The 15,569-nt window shown below is 41.3% G+C and overlaps 2 protein-coding genes across 6 annotated transcripts in view; one reads left to right on the plus strand and one right to left on the minus strand.

Moving 5' to 3' along the window:
* Positions 1-5,145, plus strand: part of tanc2a (tetratricopeptide repeat, ankyrin repeat and coiled-coil containing 2a) — a 49,517-nt gene extending 44,372 nt beyond the window's left edge. For all 5 annotated transcript variants that reach the window (XM_058049171.1, XM_058049174.1, XM_058049176.1 and 2 more), the window contains one exon: positions 412-5,145. In XM_058049171.1, the coding sequence (XP_057905154.1) occupies positions 412-2,152 (1,741 nt within the window). In that variant the 3' untranslated portion in view covers positions 2,153-5,145. The remainder of the gene's footprint in view (positions 1-411) is intronic.
* A 2,047-nt stretch (positions 5,146-7,192) lies between these two features.
* On the minus strand, positions 7,193-14,016 carry LOC131103249 (transmembrane ascorbate-dependent reductase CYB561). Its single transcript, XM_058049355.1, has 6 exons — positions 13,812-14,016; positions 12,932-13,136; positions 10,275-10,373; positions 10,040-10,143; positions 9,540-9,697; positions 7,193-8,714 (listed from the first exon to the last, which is right to left on the minus strand). The coding sequence occupies exons 2-6, from the start codon at positions 13,134-13,136 to the stop codon at positions 8,522-8,524; spliced, it is 759 nt and encodes a 252-aa protein (XP_057905338.1). The 5' UTR covers positions 13,812-14,016; the 3' UTR covers positions 7,193-8,521.
* Positions 14,017-15,569: the final 1,553 nt, after the last annotated feature.

The following is a 15,569-nucleotide window of genomic DNA, read 5'->3' on the forward strand; positions in this document are numbered from 1 at the left end:
ACATTATTATTGGGATAGGTTCTTAATTAACTGTCTATTCTGTACAGTACTTCCTACAGTGGAACGACCCTAGAGGGCATTAGTAATGTGTTTATGTAGTTGTGCTCATGTGTGTCTTGTGTGTAAATGTGTTCCAATTTGAGGGGAGCTGCTGCTGCTGTGGGCGGACAGGAAGTGATATTGGGGGCTGATATTGGGGGCTTTAGCTTGGCCTGGTTTTCGGCCACAACTGTAGCTGTAATTAGGGATTATTGTGGATGTTGTTCATTAAGTTACAGTAAACAGTACATTACTGACACCCTAGTGATTTTTAGGTGTATCAGCGAAAACAAATGCTGCGGGGGTTTGATTTTATAGGTCTGTCTCATCAGTAATACTTTTTCATGACTGTTTTTTTTCCAAAAAACATAGGCAGTTTCATGCGGCCCTTGAAGATCTGTTGGAAGCCAGCCGCTTGTGTCCATCCAACCGAGAGATTCAACGCCTGCTCTCTCGGGTCAAGGAAGAGTGTCGACAACAAGACTCTTCCACTCCCTCAACACAACACGTTTGTCAAAAAAACTTCTCCACTCACGATGCCAGGGGCCGAGATCCTGATTACCTGCAGGTGCATCCCACTGAGGAGACTACACAGGAAGACGACACTGAAGATAATCGGAATCAGTGGAAAGGGAACGTTTCTGTTCCAATGATTCAAAGTCTTAACATCTATGGTTGTCCAGGAGGGCAGCTACCTTCCTCCATCTCCCCAACTCATTTGTTTCATGTCCAATCCAGTCCGACCAATTCCCCCTCTCACTCTGCACCTTCCTACCACTGCTTCAGCCCTCCAACTTCTCCACGGCAACATCAGCAGCCAACCAGCCCAATGTTGGAACAGTCCAGTCTGCAAGATGCGCAAATACTGTTATCTGCTCAACACCCAGACCAGAACCAGGTAGTACAACAGTATCACCATCAGGCGAATTCAAGATCCTTTCAGAATCAAAAGCCTGTTCAAAACCAGTGGCTCCAGCAAGCCAAAGTCCAGTTAGTCAGAACAAGCCAACCCAGTTCAGCGATTCATTCCAGTGTGGTTTTGGGGAGTTCAGGCTACTCTCAGTTTGCCCAGCTGCCACAAGAACTGGCTGAACTGGGGGACAGTATTTGCCCAAGCCCCTTTGATATGCAACCGAGTCAGCAGGCCCACGCAGGACGGGGATCTGCAGCGTCATATAAACAAGACAATGTGGATGTTGACCTGGTTTGCCAGTCAAGACCTGCACCTGTGTACGGAAGAGGAGGGGATAGGGATAGGGATAGGGTAGGGATGAGTCATTTTGGACAGGGCCGTCAGTTCAGCCGCAACCAATCCAAAGCTGCCTATTACCCCATGGAAGTAACTGAAGTCGCAAAAGGCCCACAAGATGAACACCAGTACCTCCACCAGGGTGGACTACGACGTCCACTTAGTGCGCACCCAGCCTCCCCTGCCTTTCCCCAAAGGCATGCCCAGCACTCCCAGAACCCTAATAGCCGTTTCCCCACAAGCAGCAGCAGCCTCGCTAGCGGGCAGCAGACTAATCGAGGAGCACCTTTCATGACCTCAGCCTCCACCCAGTACATGGACTTACCTTCTCAACCTTCCGCAGGAGAGGTGATTGGTCATCGTGACGATCTCATGCTGATCTCTTCTACACAGGCAGACACTTGCCTGGTCGGGGGGGGCACTTATCCCGGAGAGGCCGGCCGTTCAAGGAACATTCCTTACATGGGTCTTAATGACAAGTTTGTGAGGGCACAGCAACAAGGTCCTCCTACTTCCTCATCCATCCTCAGCCCCTCTCGATCCTGGGCCGTGTCTTCGGTGGACACCATCGTCACATCGCCTGTTAAAAACCCCACCAAACAGGCAGATTTGAACCAATCCCAACCGCCCTTCTCTATCGCCTACCACAACCGCAGCAACAACAACGGCCATTATGACAACCAGCTGCCCTACTACGACATGATACCAAGCCACAGTCCCCAGGATCCAAGCCCCGTTCAGGTTGGTGGTCAGAAGTTCCCTTACCTTGACGTCAAGCTCGCTCGAACACTGCCAGTGAACAGAAAGGCATGTCCGACCTCTCCTGTTAAAGCCAAAAGACCCTTTGTTGAGTCAAATGTATAAAGAAATAGAGAAAGGGAAAAACCTTGAAACCGAATTTGTGTAAAGTGTAAGTGTGTGTACTCACACTAGGCCATACGCAAGACCTAAAATCTGGCTAGTGTGAGCACTCTGATCCGTGCTCAGGTTCGATACACTTCCTGTCTTGCGGGGCACAAACAGAAGAGGCGGGCCAGGGCACGGCATAATTGGTCATGCACAGGTAATGGAATGTGAGGAGTGATGGCACGGCAACATTTCATAGTAGAAATAAATCAAAAGACTCTAAATGTCTCGGCCCTCGACATATTGGCAAATTTAAACTGAGTTCATAATCATTGGATATCACACCTACAGTGTAACACACAGCTAAGATTTTTTGTTATTGGATTTTTTTTTTTGCATTTTTGGGGGGAAACGAGTTAGGACACCCCAGCTCTAAATAGTCCACCAATAGTCATGATGTAATTTCATTAATTTTTGCCACCATGCAGGGTAGAAATAAATAAAGACTACAGAAAGTTAAAAAAAACTGCAGTAATGGAACGGTGTAAAAGTAGTGGCACTAGCAAATTTCATTCTTTCTTTTTTTTGCCAACAAGTTGAAAAAAAATGAAAATTTAAGGAAAGGTAGTGGTAAGCAGAAGCAGTCATGTATGCAACTATTGTACATTTTATTTTAAAAAAGGTTTGGTTACAAAAACATTTGCTTGTCATAGTGTGTATTGTGTAAGAAGTGAAGAAAAATTGCAGTACTGTGCAATTTTGTTTTGCATTGAGCAAGAAAGAGCAACAGCTATGTGTGTTATGATTGCATGAATGGTTTTAATGACGTTCTGCACATGCATTCAGAATGTTACTGTCACTCCTGTGAAGCTCAAGTGTTGTGTTGAGTGGAGAGTGTGGAATGCTTCACTGGTAGCATCTATGTTCAATATCAGTCTGGAAGTCAGTGTGAGATTTATTGAGACCTGTTCTTTTCAGAGGCTACATCAAAAATAAATGTTTGGGGAGCTTGAGCCTAATACAGCGAGGTGGGGTACACCCTGGACTGGTTAACAGCCAATCACAGGACACGTGTAGACACGCAAGCATTCGCTCACATGGACAATTTGTGTGGGAGGAAGCTGGGGGACCTGGAGAAAACCAAACCTGGAGAAATGTTCTAATTGGTATATGAACCAAGGTTAGGGATGGGGTTTTAGGTGTTACAATTAGGGTCAGGATTAGGGATAAGAGTTACCGATAGGATTTTAAGGTTTTACGGTTAGGGGTAGGGATAAGGGTTAGGACTAGGGATTAGGGATAGGGTTATAGGTTTTATGGTTAGGGTTAGGATTACGGATTTTTGATTTAACAGTTGGGTTTAGGACTAGGGATAAGAGTTAGGATCAGGGATAGGGTTGTAGGTTTTACGGTTAGGCACAACAGTTAGGATTAGTGTTAGGGTTATAAGTTTTATGGTTAGGATTAGGGATACGTTTTTAGATTTAACAGTTAGGTTTAGGACTAGGGATAAGAGTTGGGAATTGGGATAGGGCTGTAGGTTTTACGGTTAGGCACAACAGTTAGGATTAGTGCTAGGGTTACAGATTTTATGTTTACAGTTAGGATTAGGGATAAGTGTTAAGATTAAGTATGGGTTTTAGGCTTTACCGTTAGGGTTAAGAGTTAGGGATAGGGTTTAAGTTTTTAGGGTTATTAAGAATTAGGATGATGGGATGGGTTTTAGCTTTGACGGTTAGAATTAAGGATATGGATAGGGTTTTAGGTTTTTCAGTTAGGGTTAGGGATAAGAGTTGGGTTTGAAATAAGAGTTAGGCATATGGTTTTAGACTTTATGGTTAGGGTCAGGATTAGGGATATGAGTTCGGGTTTCAGGTTTTAAGGATTAAGGATAGGGTTTTTTATAGTTAAGTTTCGGATTAGGAGTAGGACTTTAGGTTTTACAGTTAGGGATAAGAGTTAGGAATAGGGTTTTAGGTATTCCGGTTAGGGTTAAGATTAGGCATAAGAGTTAGGATTAGGGATATGCAGTCAGCTAGTAATAATTTCAGGATATCAAACACTTAGTATGTGGACAAAAGCAACAAGTTGTGGTTTTCTCTGTGGAGCACCCACCCACTCGCCCTCAGTGTTGCCAACTCCTCAGTAAGGACAGTAGCTATTGGCTGTCCTGAAAGTCACTCGAAGTTGCTACATGACGTCCGTCTGATTTACATAATTGGCCATTATGTGTGTTTACCCAACTTGTTCAGAGGGCGTACAACCCACCTTTGCAAGCACCTTCTGTAATTTTGGATCAACATTTGCATTAAAAATGACTGTTGTAACCCAACTCCAACTCCTAAGTCGCTAAATTGGGTTAGGGTTAGGGGTTAGCATTAGCTCACTCCACCCGTCTCACGGTCTCTCCATGCTAGTACCCATCTGTGAGTTTGACACTTGTGGCCTAGTCTGAGTATGCCCTTAAATCCTGCCAACATTCCAGTGGTGAATGTCAATAGGAAGTCCATTTTACAAGTGTTGTTCATTCCCCAGAAGACAAAAGGTTAACATCTGGTCAGCTGGTAACGTGCTACAAGCTAAGGACATAAAGTAACCTGGTGAAAGACCAAAGGGCTTACGTTGTTTGTACAAGCACAAGTAGCAAGAAATGGAATTCTTTCCTATGTTCTGCCGTCCCTTGACTGCTTTGCAGTACTTTTGTACAGTAAATGGATGCAGATGATGACTCAGCAGTAGCTATATTCATTGAAGAGCAGCACAAAGCACTTATCTGCTCGCCGTTGAAACCTGAAGAAACCACTAGAAGATACCCGCAACCCCAAGCCATAGTTTTGACAAACATGGGCATCACCTGACTTACTGTACAAAAAAAATAGTATTTAAGTTATGTTTGTCTTAAAATGTGTACATTTTGTTATGTTTTCAACTGTTTTTGTATTTTGCTTTTACATCTGTTGTCATTCAGAATGGCTTATTTGAAAGGATACAAATTAAAAATGTAAGATGTATATCATGTTGTGTGCACACACTTATTTCTTATGTCACTTTGCAGTGAGCACGAAGTAAAAAAAACGTAAGTTGTGTGGACGCTTGTTGATATGACAGAGTATGAAGACCACCTTCAACCAAGGAAGTAGTCAGTAGTCACTTGAACTTGTTCAAAAATATTTACAACCTTCCTCGCACAACACAAAAACCATCAGGAGCTTACCAAATCAAAAGCCTAACTTTCTCACAGTGCAACAAAAAACAGCACAAATACGTACACAATGTAACTACCACACAGTCTATGTGAGTCTCGGAAGAGATTCTTATATATTCATGTATATAAAGAGTCAATTACAACCTGCAAGGCATGCTGGGAAGCCCACCTGCGCACATGTCCCAACAGGATGTTACCCAGCATGCTTTGTGGGTTATAAATGAGTATTGTCGTTTTCATGTATATTGGTGTGCTAGTGTCTATTTCGACACCCACATAGTCACTGTGTTGCATTACATGTTCCACATACTATATCGTTATTTTTGGTTGCACCGTGAGTAAGGGAAGCAATTGTTGTTATTATAGTGTCTAAATATACGTTTTTTAGGGGGCATTCAAATTACTTTCAAGGGAGGTGTGAATACTGGGGATCCTGCTGTATACATTACAACTTTATTCTAAATGTGCAAAACTGTTGTATACTTTTTTCAGAACTTTTATCGTCATGGAAGCTAGTGACAGTCGTTTGGTTTTCATCAACATCTGAGGCTCAAGAGCACTTAGTGGACGATGTGAGAGCACAAGTAGCCATCCATGAAGATCTATAATCTCAATTAGAGAGTCATCATCCCTTTTCTGTGCAGTCTCAATGGCGACCTGCGTAAACATTCATGTGTTTTGTGAACATGAATGCAGTTTTTCCACTAGACTTGTTGTACTTTTTGTTTCAGCAGCTAGTTTCACCTTGAGTGGAATAGCTCAGTGAACTGACCACTTGAATGAGTCAGTTAAATGGATGTAAAACATTATTAGTGGATAACAACTCGGCAGAATTTGTTTTATGTGTTGTTGGGTGTGAGAAACATTTAAACAATGTACTGTCAATCACCACAGATGAATGACTGCTGGCTTGTCCAAGGGAATAAAGAGAAATGAAACATGTACTCAATACTCACTTCACCTTTGCATGAAATGTTCTTATCCATATCTCCAAGACCACAATGACCACTCTACAATGTCTCCACAAATGATGAATATAAATATACATCAATTACACAGCCAAAAGCCATCAGTGAAGCTCCAAGCATCCATGATGGATTCAACAGGATTCAAACACACTGAACTCCTAAACTTTGCTTGTCACAATTTTTCGTCTTTTGCGCTTAAAGGGTTAAAAATATTATTTGTATGAAGTGTGAAGAGTTTATTTGTAGTTATAAACGTAATTTAGGTGTCTTTACTCACTTTTTTGTCTCTCCTACGAGATGTACATATGCAAATAATATGCAAATTAGCCAATGGCGACTTCTATGACAGCCAATGGCTACTTTTCTTACTAAGGGATTGGCAACAGTGTCTGCTGAGTCGACGTGCTATGGCTAAAGATACCCCATGGCTGAGATTGACTGGGGGAAAAAGGTTCTCCTCTGATAGGAAGTCGTGAGTTTTTGGCTTCTTCCTTAGTCTTTCTTTCGTCTAGTCTTTCGTCTACGCCACTCGGTTTGAAACCATTTTTTTTAAGTCCGGAAGAAATACATTTGAGGGGAACTGATTAGCTCGCTAGCTTCTTAGCTCGCTGGCTAGCAGCTGTCTGCCGGATAGGAGTTGTGCACTCTGACGTAAACAATGAATAATAATGAGTTTAAAGCTGACCATATGAGCGTTACTATTGGACTCAAATAATATTAAAACTGTATTTAGAATGTCATAAACAGGTTTTTTAAAGACTTCCTTATTCTTAAAACTACTTTTTTGTGTTTTAGCCTAGCTTCTTTAGCAATAACATTCATCAGTTCCATTTGTAAGATGTGTGCAAGTCCTGTAAAGACACCCATGGTAAGTTTTAAGGCTTTATTTTGAAACATCTCACAAAGACAAAAATTCACTGATGAAAAATAGATTTACCATATAGGTCGCTCTGGAGTATCAGACAAAAAAAACATCATGAAGAGAAAGAAAAACATAAATAAATCACACTGGGCTATAAGTCACATTTACTTTTCATGAAGAGACACTTATAATCTGGAAAGGCAAGTTATTCAACTTCACAATAGCACACAGAGGAGCATATAGTTGTCACAAGTTTAGAGCGTCCACTGGCTGCTATCAACGGTAATGTTCACTCCTTGGCACGTGTCAATCAGTATGACTTTACATTTAAAAACATGTTACATTAAATATATATATATATATATATAGTATATTTACTTCTGCCAAGTGCATCAAGGAGGTTATGTTTTTGCCGGCATTTATCTTGTCTGTTTTTTGTTTGTGTTCAAAGTGACTTTTGATGAAAATTTCAAGAAATGTCGGAAATGGGATTTGGAAGAAGTGACTACATTTTGGGGGTGATAAAGATTACCGTCTTGATCCAGGAATTTATTTTACAAATTCTTCCCATTGCGGCCATTTTCCATCACCACCTTGAGCAAACACTTAGCATTGTCATGCTAAGCGTTAGCATGCTAACATAATTATACTAACATTTTTAGCATTTTCCGAGGTAGGCACATATACAAACAGCTAGCGTTATTAGGTGTAGCATACTAGCATTCTTTAAGTCATTCAAACCCTTGCATGGTATGTTTCCATGGTTAAGGAATCTAAATATGTAAATATAAATTTACTACTTTTATTCTCTGAAATTTCCTACTTTATTTTTGAAATGTCAGATTTATTTATTTTTTTTCAAATGTGGCCCTCGTACTGCATCGTACTAAGCAGCGTCCATTAACAACAGCAACATCATTATGTATGAGGGACTCCTTTGATATTTTCTTAATTGTAATTTTGAATTAAATAAATAAATTTAATTTGAATTACTTATGATAGTTATTTTTTCTCGTAAATCTACAACTTTATTCTTGAAATCTTAATGTGGCCCTAATACGCCGTCGTAGCTTAGCGATAATGATAATTAAGTTTACAATACTACAACACATGACCACATAAACAGACCCATATTTCATAGAAATGACCTCTTGGGCTCTCAGATTTTATGTCGAAAATAGCGGTCGACTATGTATGTTGATGTTGAAATACCAAGTACTTTTTAGCAATAAGAAATACACATTGGATCAGGATGTGATGAGTTGGTAGGCATGGACAACATAAGCGGGTTCCACTGTATTTCATGGCTGAAATCATGTGTTCACTCGGAGTAGTCAATGAACGCATGCGACTTAAGGCATGGTGGGTGAGCCTCCTTCAGTCAGGGTCTTAAAGTGCACCGCCAAAGACTCCTCCTCTGGATTGGGTGGCCGTCTGTACTCTTCCCTGGTGATCATGTAGGCCAGCAGCAGGCCGAAGCACACGAGCAGGACACCCAAAATGTTGGCCAGCACCCCCTCAGGGGGAAACATGGAATAGGTTGACCTGGACCAGACATAAATAAAATACAGTTTCATGCATTTTATTCCAACCGTGAATTCTTTTGTTGAGTTTTCTTATATTAACTATCTTACTAAACAATTTATCATCCTTAAGCAACAACAATTCTTCCACCTCTTTCACTTCAACCAACCTATTCTGTGCAACCCTCAGCTGTTAGTGAGCTCATGCAAACTGCTAATTAAAATGCCCATGAGGCTTACACTGCAAAAGATTAAATACCTGTAATCTCTTTCTTACCAGGAACCTTCTACATTTCATCAATTTGCTTATCGTAAGTAACTTTGCTTGTCACAATTTTTCGTCTTTTGCGCTTAAAGGGTTGAAAATATTATATGTAGTGTGTAGTTATTTGAAGTGCGAAGAGTTTATTTGTAGTTATAAACGTAATTAAGGTATCTTTACTCACTTTCTTGTCTCTCCTACGAGATGTACATATGCAAATAAGCCATTGGCGTCTTCTATGACAGCCAATGGCTACTTCTCTTACTAGGGGATTGGCAACAGTGCCTGCCGAGCCGACATGCTATGGCTAAAGATACCCCAATAGTCCATAACTATAGTATGAGAGGTAATATTAAATTTGATATTATTATTACATTATAATACTGTGTATGATAATATATAATTATTATGAAATTCATAATTCAAGTAATTATTCATCAAAAGCATAAGAAGCATGAAGGCCAGTCTCAATATATTTCATTTATCATTTATCAACCTTATTTATGGATATGTTTAGTACATCATAGTAGTACCTAGCATACAGAGAGATGGGTGACATAGTGACTGACGTAGACGCAGACATACATGATACTGAAGAGGAGTTTCTCTGTGATACCAAGCAAGCTGGTCCCGACAGCCATGGCCAGCAGAACCAGACCACAGAACACATGGACGGGGAGGTACGAGGCTCGCAACCATGACGACGAGACAGGGAACAGGAAGAACAACAAACCCATGACCCACTGGTGAGAGATAAAGATAAATGTGACTTTTTATGGTGGTGTTCAGAAGGCTACATGCATGCATCATGGCCGTGACACATTTTAACAGTGTTTCATGTGGATTTTATTTTCGGCAGCCCGCCACTGATAAATTTGGAGCACCACAGATGCATTATATATTGTTATATACATTTTCTACCTGTATTTCTTTGAGCCTGTATTTTTACCCCGTGTGAATTAGAGAAACTGTAAAATAAATTCAGACTTGGGCACCAAATTATTGACATTCACGGCCATGATGTGTGTATGTAAACTCTTGACCGCAACTGTACAGTATGTGTTTGCATGTAAACATACACCTACCTGCAAGCTAAATAAGACTAAAGTAGCCATCCCGCACCAGCTGTGTAAGGAGTACATGTTTGGATACTTGGCTGCTCTGTGGGAGTCAAACACTGCTACAATACCTGTACACAACAGACACACAACCCTCACTGTACACTGGATTTATTTGCAAAGTCAACACAAAATGAAACTGCCCATCTATTGAACGTGTGTGCATTCTTGAAATAAATATAATTTATAATGGACGTCTTACCAACGATGCTGATGATGAGGGCAAGCAAGTGAATGATGCCGTGAAGCAGCTTCACGTTTTTCTTCGCCTCATTACGGAATACTCGATAAACCAGGATGGCTGCAAAGGGAAGTCATTGAGAGTTAGTGCGATGAAGGGATTCTGGCTAGCATCATTAAACCCTTCCAGAATGTCTGACTCTTAAAGGGAAATGCACTTTTTGGGGAATTTTGTCCATCATCCTTATGTGAAACATGAACACACATTTCTTTTCCTTTTCTATGCATTCCAATGAGAGAAAACAAGTTAGTCAGCAAACATTGAACGTCAATGGACATACCTATACAATACAAGCAGTTGATGTTTTGAACCAGTCTTGAACCAGTCATGATGTGCTATATATATCACTATATTGACACTTACTATGGTACCCATTATGTCATTGGATGGTCATATCACCTCGTACTTCGGTATGTGACAAAAAAATAAAAAAAAAACAAAACCTTAAACTATATTAGGAAAGCAGGAAGTGAACAAATGTAACAGTTACTGATTGTAAAAGTACCAGATGGAGGGGTAGGATTTAATAAGCTTTGCTTCTTCCTACTCCTTTTGGACATGTGGAACTGTGAACTGATTATGGGATACACTCAATTGTAATCTGATGCATGTTCAAATGAAATAAAACCATTACCATTACCTATTTTGACTATGAAGCCCTCTAAAAAATGTTTTATATATACATGCTGTGATCATGCATTAACAAGTACATAGATTGTATGTATGATATGTAATAGTATCTTGCCGTATTTGTCTGACTTAAAACATTACAGAAACTTGTTTCGTTGGCGATTTCACAGCAGCAGCATAGTAGAAACAGAGACGCCACTTACAATGTCCGCTATAGCAAAAAGGGAGACGTCGTGCTAGTCTGCTAGACAAATAGAGTTTTTGTATTAGCTGCTACAATAACAATATCACTGTAGTTTGGTTAATATACAGGTCAATTATGGAAATGATTAGTAAATAAAAGAAACAACGTATATACAAGCGAATGTTTCAAAACAAGTGATGACTGAAGACAGTACCTGGTCTAATGTGGATTCATGGGTGTGGATACTGCTGGAGGCAGTAAATGAGACAACTGGGACATGTTTGTGTGTCTGTGCATGAGGACTGCCCTCAGGGTCTTTCCATCACTTGTGAGTCCCGCGCTAATGTCTAGCTGACCTTTGCTGTTATCACTTTAATGTAATCGGTCTTTGTAACAGACAGCTGTCCAGTTGAAGCAGTGCAACTAATGTGGTTATTTCTACAATACGATTCTACACAGAGCTGCAGGAACAATAGAAGCACACAAATCCACCTGCATCACATTCATGAGGTTTTAACTCAAAGATCAGCTTCAGACAAGTCTGACAGTGTGTAATCTGTTATATACAGTGGACTAAATGTGTATAGGGGGTGTAAATGGTCAAAGAATGCGGCTATACATACAACCACGACTGAAATCATCACTGGGACCAAACAGCTGATCCGGATGACAGCAACATGCATAAAATATGTATCGCACTCACTAAATTCACAAGAAATAATAGATTTGTGCATATATAAGCTGCACTGGTGTATGAGGCAACAACTCATGGTTTCAGCACATAAATAACACTAAACCCATCACGCAGCAACTTAACAGTCAAAACGTACACCTCGGAAATATACAACAATGGACCAATACAAGTTTTAAAACACATTTTTAAGTTGTCCCATAATGGATTTCATTTGAGCAGAGCATTTCATTGGACGACAAGCAACATAATAAATGGCTAGATGGCACTGCTCCACCAGAGGAGACCATGGTGGGGCTGACATAATTGCAGCGCCCCAATGAATGCATTGCTCAGATGAAATGCATTATGGGAAATGTTTAAAGGAGTGTTTTTTTTAAACTTGCATTGGTACAAGGCTGCAAGGAGCTAGAGTGGTTTGCACTAAGGCCTCACAGCTAGGAGACCCGAGTTCAATTCCACCCTTGGCCATCTCTGTGTGGAGTTTACATGTTCTCGCCGTGCATGCGTGGGTTTTCTCCAGGTACTCCGGTTTCCTCCCACATTCCTAAAACATGCTAGGTTAATTGGCGACTCAAAATTAATAGCCAACTATGATTGTCTGGCGACCAGGGTGTACCCCTGGGACAGCTGGGATACGCTCCAGCACCTCCCATGAGGATAAGCGGTAGAAAATGAATGAATGAATGCATTGGTACATGTGTACATATTCCTCAGGTAAATGTTTTGAGTGTTAAGTTGCTGTGTGATGAGTTTAGTGTTCTTAGTAAGGTCACAGCTGTTCTATATAATGACCTCCTGCAATTTCCAATGGGTTGACATGCTTGTTATGAGTGCTCTGATAGCTTGTGATTGTCTCCTGCCAAAAAAAGAATGATCATTTCCACACTGACTCGTGAGTGGCACAGTATTTAAACAATTGGTACTAGTTCTGAAATAAAGGAGATGTTGCGAGATTAGAACTAAACAGAACTAATGAATGAACTTTTACCAACGAGACCATGACTCGATTCATCAAGAAAATCTTCAGTAGAATACTCTTGACTAAAATATTCCATAGCTGCAGCCCTACTGTTTTCCCAGAAAGCTAGAGTAGTGTGTTGGACAGCTCACCGTCTCCTTGCAAGAAGACCAGGCCCAGCACCATGCACAGAGGGTGCAGGTTGAACTCCTGTTCGGAGCCGTCCCAAGCGAAGCCCCCGCGATAGTGACCCATCCACACGCCGGTCAGCACCACTGATGCCAGACCCAAAACTTGCGAGCCTCCCACCAGCAAGGCAAACATGGAGCAAGCAGAGCGTGGACCAGAACTGTCCATCTGAGGAGAGAGAGACAGATCACTAAAAAAAAAAAAAAAGAGCAATGTCTGGATGTCTGCTATTTGTACACCAAATCCACTTATGGAATAGATAAGGTCAGAACATCAAGTAACACAGTAAACTGATTTATTTGTCCAATATAAATATTATTTTTAGTCTGGCATCCATTACATAATGTCTTTAATGAGTTTGCACCAGTTGATAAGACACAATATAGCGGAACCTGCTAATGTCAACGCCCCTGGCATTGGATGACTGATGGCAACATTAGTTGTCAAAATCAAAAGCCAGGATGTTGGTTAAACTCGCCATTACCTGCAAGTACCTGGCACTTTGGTCAGCTGTTTAGACAATAATGCTTGTGTGTTGACTCTTTTTCAGTCCAGTTTTGCATGCATGTTCCCGTGTTTACTCGACTTTCGCTGCGCATGTGCGAGTTTCTTTGCATGCGTGGATATACGTATATCCCAATTGTGACTCATAAGACTCATCAGATTTCTCCTTACTCTCTAATAAATCTAATAAATACATGAAATAGTCACGTCATAGTCATAATAATAATAATAATAATAGCGAGCGCCCACTGATATCCGTCATTGTGCCTCATTCATTTTAACAGTAAAAAACAAAAAATGAGTATTTAAGGAAATAGCTTGCTTAATATTAATACTTACGTCGCTGACGGCAACGTGCACCGCTTGGTTGGCAAAGCCGTGTTCCCGGAGTGTGTGGATTTATATCCGCCTTTTTCCTGCCTCAAGTCGTACACGCCCTCGCCAACCTGCGTGTGTGCTCAGCAGGGGTGGGCGGGTCGATTCTAATGTCAATAGCACCGATACCATGTATCGGATCGATACTAGCGTAATTGTTGCGTTACCGTAGTTAAAATGTTCTCAAATACCTGTTGATACGTGTTCTGGTCTGATTATATTATGACTCAAAAAAAAGTCCAAATCAAATATCCCCCACCTCTACTTCCTAAACAATCCCCACCCACGTGACCCTAGGTGCGGAAATAACATCCAGGATGTTGCCGCCATCACTTTTAGGACGCTTTTCTCTGTTGTGGGATTTCAGATATGCGCCAAATAGTGTTTAAATGTGGAGGGCGAAAGAAAATGGCAAATCAAATGGAATGGCGACTGTGCAGATTGATGACGAGCAGCTTTAACGTAAATGGTTGGTTGCTTGGCAACGCGGAGGCGATGGGAATGTCAAGGAAGAAGGAGATGGATATGGGTGTGCCTGACACTGAATCAATACTGCCACGCCAGCAGTGTCATTTATGTAAATACTTCATATACTTACAAAAAAAATACACGGTAATGGTATTAAAATAAAACATCTCATCTTCATCCAATAATCCGGTTTTAATTGTTAGATCTTAAGGAGGTTCGAAATAGAGCTTCAAAATACAAAAGGCAGAAATGGGAGTGAGACAAAAAGCATTTTGAGTAAGTCATAAAGCATAAAGCTAGAGCTTGGTGTTTGGTGTAAAGTGATTCCAAGCTCACCCCTGACTGTCCAATCCACTTGCCAGACCATGTGACAATCTTCAGGGCAGTCAGACATATTTCCAAGAGCCCAGAGTCAATGATTACATGGCTTTCCTCCCCCATCCTGGAGCAAGCTTTTACTCTATGACAAGTAAAAGGGGACAGCACCCTCTTGTGGTGAACCAGCAGAACTAAAGATAGAATCAGACAACACTCCATTGACCCTTGTTCTCTACGTTCTATGTGTCTGATGCGCTGCTCAAATTCTTGTTGAAATTGGGGGCATCCGCTTATCATCACTAGGGTCCCGGGTATGCTGGAGCCTATCCCAGCTGTCTTTAGGGGAGAGGCGGGGTACACCCTGGACTGGTTGTCAGTCAATCGGAGTGACTCAAACCCAAATTCAATAAAGTGATGTTTTCATTACATTTCCATTAAAAGTAACGTAAGGGCCACTGGTATGAAATCTTGGCCGATTTAATTTTGGGGACAGGAAGATCCGTGGCATCTTTCCATATCTGAGGTATGGTTTGCTCCTGCCAGGAAGCATTGAGGATAAAATGAAAGATAGAGAGGCTGCACGGCGGTCGAGTGGATAGCATGCAGACCTCACAGCTAGGAGACCAGGGTTCAATCCCACCCTCAGCCATCTCTGTGTGGAGTTTGCATGTTCTCCCCGTGCATGTGTGGGTTTTCTCCGGGTACTCTGGTTTCCTCCCACATTCCAAAAACATGCTAGGTTAATTGGCGACTGTGAATGTTTGTGAAGGGTTGAGTGTGAATGGTTGTTTGTCTATATATGCCCTGTGATGTGTACCCCGCCTCTCACCCAAAGACAGCTGGGATAGGCTCCAGCACCCCTGCGACCCTCGTGAGGATAAGCGGTAGAAAATGAATGAATGAATGAAAGATAGGGCTAAGGCGGCCACAGATGCA

The sequence above is a fragment of the Doryrhamphus excisus genome, chromosome 15, assembly GCF_030265055.1.
Source record: "Doryrhamphus excisus isolate RoL2022-K1 chromosome 15, RoL_Dexc_1.0, whole genome shotgun sequence".
Classification (NCBI taxonomy): domain Eukaryota; kingdom Metazoa; phylum Chordata; class Actinopteri; order Syngnathiformes; family Syngnathidae; genus Doryrhamphus; species Doryrhamphus excisus.

What these genes read in the sequence shown, in the direction of transcription:
- LOC131103249 (XM_058049355.1), bottom strand. Translation starts at nt 13,136, where the DNA reads ATGGACAGTTCTGGTCCACGCTCTGCTTGCTCCATGTTTGCCTTGCTG. An exon ending in GGTCTTCTTGCAAGGAGACG is followed by an intron (nt 10,374 to 12,931) that starts GTGAGCTGTCCA and finishes TTCCCTTTGCAG; the next exon opens with CCATCCTGGTTTATCGAGTA. An exon ending in TAGTCTTATTTAGCTTGCAG is followed by an intron (nt 9,698 to 10,039) that starts GTAGGTGTATGT and finishes ATCTCTCACCAG; the next exon opens with TGGGTCATGGGTTTGTTGTT.